General features: G+C 43.6%; 1 protein-coding gene across 1 annotated transcript; it reads left to right on the forward strand.

Annotated features, from left to right (window-relative positions):
• Nucleotides 1–3411: 3411 nt before the first annotated feature.
• Nucleotides 3412–5237, forward strand: LOC117560652 (E3 ubiquitin/ISG15 ligase TRIM25-like). The gene has a single exon (XM_034237588.1). It carries the CDS (start codon nt 3412–3414, stop codon nt 5053–5055), a length of 1644 nt encoding a protein of 547 aa, XP_034093479.1. The 3' UTR covers nt 5056–5237.
• The last annotated feature ends 763 nt before the right edge of the window (nt 5238–6000 follow it).

The following is a 6000-nucleotide window of genomic DNA, read 5'->3' on the forward strand; positions in this document are numbered from 1 at the left end:
ACCTAGAAAAGGAAAATATTTGGCTTTGGAAAGAACGTATGTTATTCTTCATCTTTGTTTGATTTATTCAATTTACTTAAAATAGAAGAGTGAAAAGGTTTGTCTCGAGATGCTTCTAGAAGATATGGTCTGGTCCACGGTTCAACCTGCAGAACAAGACGAGAGGACAGGACAAGGCATCAGTTTGCATTCAAAGTATCAACAATAACATTTATTTTCTTTCACTATATCCAGTAAAGAAGTATGATACAATTTCTGCAGGAAAAATATAGAAAGTAAGGACGATTCATCCTCAGGGGAACATGAACACCTGGACTATATTTCTATGCAATCCATTCAATATTTGATATTTCAGTCTGCCCAAACTGGTGGACAGACCAAAGTCTTTAAATGGCCACACTGGTTTTTATATCAGTGTATTTTACTACTGCAATCTTTTAAATAAATAGCTTTTTTAGAGCTTACAGAACTGTATTCATGAGCCGAGGTACTCCATTACAATGCCAAAACAAACTCTACCTGAAGTAGAACGGGAATCTGTCTTGGTTTCAAGACCCCGGTTCACGGAGGATACCAAAAAAGTCCTAGAATAACAATGTACACTAACTAATGTGGATTTAAAAAAGAGGAAAGGTACCGTGGGGTCAGATTATAATTTACCAAAGAGGGTTTCGTTTAGCATGAAATAACTGAAGGATAAGTTCAAAAAGAAAGTAGAAAGAAAGTCAAAGAAAACTATTTCTGCTAAAAAGTGAGCAATGACAGTCAGAGCTGAACATTTCACACGGCACTGTCACTTTAATTCATGTATCTTTGTTATTCATGTTTTATTGTCTTTGCTTTTAAAGGAGTGTTTTTAAATGCCATTTTATAATATGTTTCTTAATGTCTTTTATTTTTGTAAAGCACTTTGAATGGCCTTGTGTTGAAAGGTGCTGGATGCATGAACTTGCCTTGCATTGCCTTGCCTTGCCTAAAGTACAAAGTAAAGAGGCAATTTCTACCTGTGACATTGATCGTGATGAACAGTCCCATTGCCGTCTTAACCCCCTCCTCACATTCAGCCTGGCACTGAAACTGACCGGCGTCCTCTGGAGACACGTTGAGGATCTCCGTCACCACCTGTCTGCGTCTGATGTTGTCTTCAGAGAACGTCTCGTTCACCGTGGTGAAGAACCTTCTGGGGTCCGTCAGCTCGACACTTTGCTTCCCGACATCAACCCAGACAACATGCAGCTGACTGCATTGCTCAAAGTCATAGACGGCATCGCAGGAGAGCTGGACAGAGGATCCTCTGGCTGTGGTGATGATGCCCCCTTTATATAGGACCTCCACGGGAACTACAGCAGGAAACAAAATGAAGAACTGTTATTCCACCTTCTTCGGTCTTAAAATTATTCACTTTAAATAGCTTCAATTCTATTATGATTGTTCTGGGTTTCTCTTCTCCTTTGTTTTCTATAGTGACATCACTATGTAAAACGCTTCTATTGGTTTGCGTTTCAACACATTGTACGTGATAGGGTAAGGGGCGGGACATCTCCAAGCAGTTGACCAATCACAACAGAGCCGGCCAGCTAACCAATCAGAGCAGACTGGGCTCTGGTTTCAGACAGAGGGTGAAAAGAAGTGCTGCAGCACAGACAGTATGAGAACAATAAAGAGCTTTTTGAACATTAAAGCATGGAGACATGTAGAGACACTACATACTGATATACACCTGAACATCAACAGGAGAGGACTCTTTAAAGTAGAGACACTACATACTGATATACACCTGAACATCAGCAGGAGAGGACTCTTTAAAGTAGAGACACTACATACTGATATACACCTGAACATCAACAGGAGAGGACTCTTTAAAGTAGAGACACTACATACTGATACACACCTGAACATCAGCAGGAGAGGACTCTTTAAAGTAGAGACACTACATACTGATATACACCTGAACATCAGCAGGAGAGGACTCTTTAAAGTAGAGACACTACATACTGATATACACCTGAACATCAGCAGGAGAGGACTCTTTAAAGTAGAGACACTACATACTGATATACACCTGAACATCAGCAGGAGAGGACTCTTTAAAGTAGAGACACTACATACTGATATACACCTGAACATCAGCAGGAGAGGACTCTTTAAAGTAGAGACACTACATACTGATATACACCTGAACATCAGCAGGAGAGGACTCTTTAAAGTAGAGACACTACATACTGATATACACCTGAACATCAGCAGGAGAGGACTCTTTAAAGTAGAGACACTACATACTGATATACACCTCAACATCAGCAGGAGAGGACTCTTTAAAGTAGAGACACTACATACTGATATATACCTGAACATCAGCAGGAGAGGACTCTTTAAAGTAGAGACACTATATACTGATATACACCTGAACATCAGCAGGAGAGGACTCTTTAAAGTAGAGACACTACATACTGATATATACCTGAACATCAGCAGGAGAGGACTCTTTAAAGTAGAGACACTATATACTGATATACACCTGAACATCAGCAGGAGAGGACTCTTTAAAGTAGAGACACTATATACTGATATACACCTGAACATAGCTTAAAGGGGCCCTCTTATGCTTTTCTGGGTTTCTCTTCTCCTTTGTTTACTTCAGTAACATAGTGGCATCACTGTGTAAAACGTTTGCGCTCAAACACATTATACGTGATCTCTAAGCTGTTGACCAATCACAACAGAGCCTTCCAGCTAACAAATCAGAGCAGACTGGGCTCTGGATCTTTTTCGTGGCTAGAACCTAAAAACATCAGCGTTGTCGTCTTGTCAATTTCCCCCCATTTCCCTCACAGAAAAGGCTCATAGTAATAAATGTCAGCCTCAATGATAAAGTGCCATTTCAGTCAGATTTGCATATCTGCTGGTATCAAAACTGCAAAAGGTAAAGAGTGAAACAATGCCTATAGGGCGCCTTTTCATCTCTGGTAATATTCTCCGGCTGCACTCCACGACACAGCCTTATTTGCCTGAGCTGTATTTGCAATCTCTTAAGGTGGGCTGGACTGTATTATAATTGTCCTTGAGATAAACCAAGTTCATTTTTTTGTGCTGCAGCAAATTTTCCCCGCGAGAAACGATTTTGAGCAACAAATAGACACTTCTAAATTGTCGTGTAACATTTTTGATATCATATTTTATGCCCTCTCTACTTGTTTTGTTCCTGTTGCCTTATTTGCCTGAGCTGAGCTGTATTTGCATCGGGGAATTTGGCTTCTATTAACTTCCCCATACAACCAGGGCGTCATTGTAAACAAGGACTGAACACGACACCACTCCTCTTGGACTCTGGAATGTAGTACAACCTGTCCAACACTCCCTTTTTTCCCTCTCAGGAAATCTATTCAATATTCACATTTAGCATAGAGTGAAATGGCGCTGCAGCTAGACCAGGAGAAGCTCTGCTGCCCTGTTTGTCTGGATCTACTGAAGGATCCGGGGACTCTTCCCTGCGGACACAGCTTCTGCATGAGCTGTATTGAAAGCCACTGGGATGGAGAGGATCCGAAGACAATCTACAGCTGCCCTCAGTGCAAACAGACCTTCACCCCGAGGCCTGTCCTGGGGATAAGTACCATGTTTGCTGATTTACTGGAAGCGCTGAAGAAGACGGTTCCGGTTGATTACTTTTATGCCGCTCCCGGAGATGTGGCCTGTGATTTCTGCACTGGAAGAAAGCTGAAAGCCCTGAAGTCCTGTCTGGTGTGTCGGGTCGCTTACTGTGAGCTCCACCTTCAGCCTCACTATGAATCTCCTGCCTTTAAAACGCACCAGCTGATTAAACCCTCCGAAAACCTGCAGGAGAAGTTTTGCTCCCGCCACGACGAGGTGATGAAGATTTTCTGCCGCACTGATCAGCAAACCATATGTATTTTGTGCTCCATGGATGACCATAAGGACCATGACACGGTCTCAGCTGCCGTAGAAAGGAAAGAGAAGAGGAGCGAAATTGGGATGAGTCTGCAGAAAATCAAGCAAAGGATCGATGACAGAGAGAAGGACGTGAAGGCGCTTCAGCAGGAGATGTTGGAAATCAATGCCTCTGCTGATGAGGCAGTGAAGAACAGCGAGATGATTTTACAACAGCTTGTCAGTCTCATTGAGAAAAAAGGCTCCGCTGTAAAGGATGAAATCAGATCCCAGCAGAAAATTGAAGTCAGCCGGGTCAAAGAGCTTCAGGAGAAGATGGAGGAGGAGATCGCTCAACTGAGGAGGAAGGACGCTGAGCTGGAGCATCTGTCACACACCGATGACCACATCCTCTTTCTACATAAATACCCTTTGCTGTCGAATCTCAGTGAATCTGACTCACCCAGATTCAAAATCCAATCCCTGAAACACTTTGAAGATGTGGAAGTAGCTGTGACAGAGGCCCGCGATAAACTACGAGACATTCTCAACGAGGAAGGGCTGAAGATCTCACTAAAAGTCAGCGAGGTAGATGTCTTACTGCCACAACCAGAGCCCAAGACCAGAGACGAATTCCTAAAATACTCCCGTCAAATCACACTGGATCCCAACACTGTTAACACGGGGCTGTCGTTATCTGAAGGGAACAGAAAAGCAACAGTTGTGAGAGAAAAGCAATCATATCTCAGTCACCGAGACAGATTTTCCGACTGTCTTCAGGTCCTGAGTAGAGAGAGTCTGACTGGACGTTGTTACTGGGAGGTGCAGAGAGGCAGTGGAGGCGTTTCAGTGTCCGTTTCATACAAGGATATCAGCAGAACAGGGAGTGAAAGTGGATTTGGAGACAATGACAAGTCGTGGGCATTAGGATGCTTCGATATAAGTTATAACTTCAGACATAACAACATCAGAACTGTGCTCTCAGGCCCTCAGTCCTCTACGATAGGAGTTTACCTGGATCACAAGGCAGGAGAACTGTCCTTCTACAGCGTCTCTGACACGATGACTCTCCTCCACAGAGTCCAGAAAACATTCACTCAGCCGCTTCAAGCTGGACTTTGGGTTTATTGGGTTGGAGACACTGCTGAGTTGTGTGAGCTTAAGTAGACAGGAGCCATTAGCCGCTTTCTTGTCCCCGGTACTTAGTCCCCCCGAACTCTTTAGTCAGAAATTGTTAGTGTGACCGACACGATCCATTTCCTCCCCAGGAAAGTACCCATACCTCTCTAGCAGGGACTATCTGGGGGTGAAAAGGTTTGCGCGAACTAGGGACTAGTTCCAGATCTTTTTGGTGTGAAACCAAATCGCCGCTTTCACACCAAGTACTTTGCCGCACTTAGTTCCCAGCACTTACTTCCCAGCACTTAGTTCCCAGCACTTAGTTCCCAGCACTTAGTTCCCAGCACTTAGTTCCCAGCACTTAGTTCCCAGCACTTAGTTCCCAGCACTTAGTTCCCAGCCTTTAGTACCCAGCACTTAGTACCCCCATGGAACTAAGAGCCGATCGCGTTCACACTGGAATAAGTTCCCTGAGGGAAGATTACGCAAATCTACGGATTTACTTCCGAGTAAATCGCCAGAATGCCGACACCTCCTCATCACTCCACCACTCCCATGTTTTTTTGTTGTGTTGCCATAAGTTATTCTCTCTCCGTTGGTGCACGTGGCTAATGCTAATGCTAATAATGGTAATGCCAGCAAATACAATGGCGGCTTCACAAAACTTTTCCGAGTTTTACGGGGCGTGGTTTGCAATTCGCCCCCAGGATAGTACCACCTCTCTAGCAGGCACTAAAAAGGGGGTAACAGTTCTCATGAACTAAGTTCTCTTTTTGGTGTGAACGCAAAATCCCAGGAACTATCGGAACTAAACGGGAAAAGTACTAAGAGGTGGTGTTGTGTTATTTGTTTAGTTTGCCTTTTCTTACACTGTGTTCTTGCTGTGGGCATGCAGTGCTTTTTAGACCACATGGTAATCTCACAAGGTGGTCTTGACTGTATGATATTCTTCCTTGAGATACACCCAGTTATTTTATGTTTTCTAGCACAAAC

The sequence above is a fragment of the Gymnodraco acuticeps genome, unplaced genomic scaffold, assembly GCF_902827175.1.
Source record: "Gymnodraco acuticeps unplaced genomic scaffold, fGymAcu1.1, whole genome shotgun sequence".
Taxonomy (NCBI): Eukaryota; Metazoa; Chordata; class Actinopteri; order Perciformes; family Bathydraconidae; genus Gymnodraco; species Gymnodraco acuticeps.

What these genes read in the sequence shown, in the direction of transcription:
- LOC117560652 (XM_034237588.1), top strand. Translation starts at nt 3,412, where the DNA reads ATGGCGCTGCAGCTAGACCAGGAGAAGCTCTGCTGCCCTGTTTGTCTG.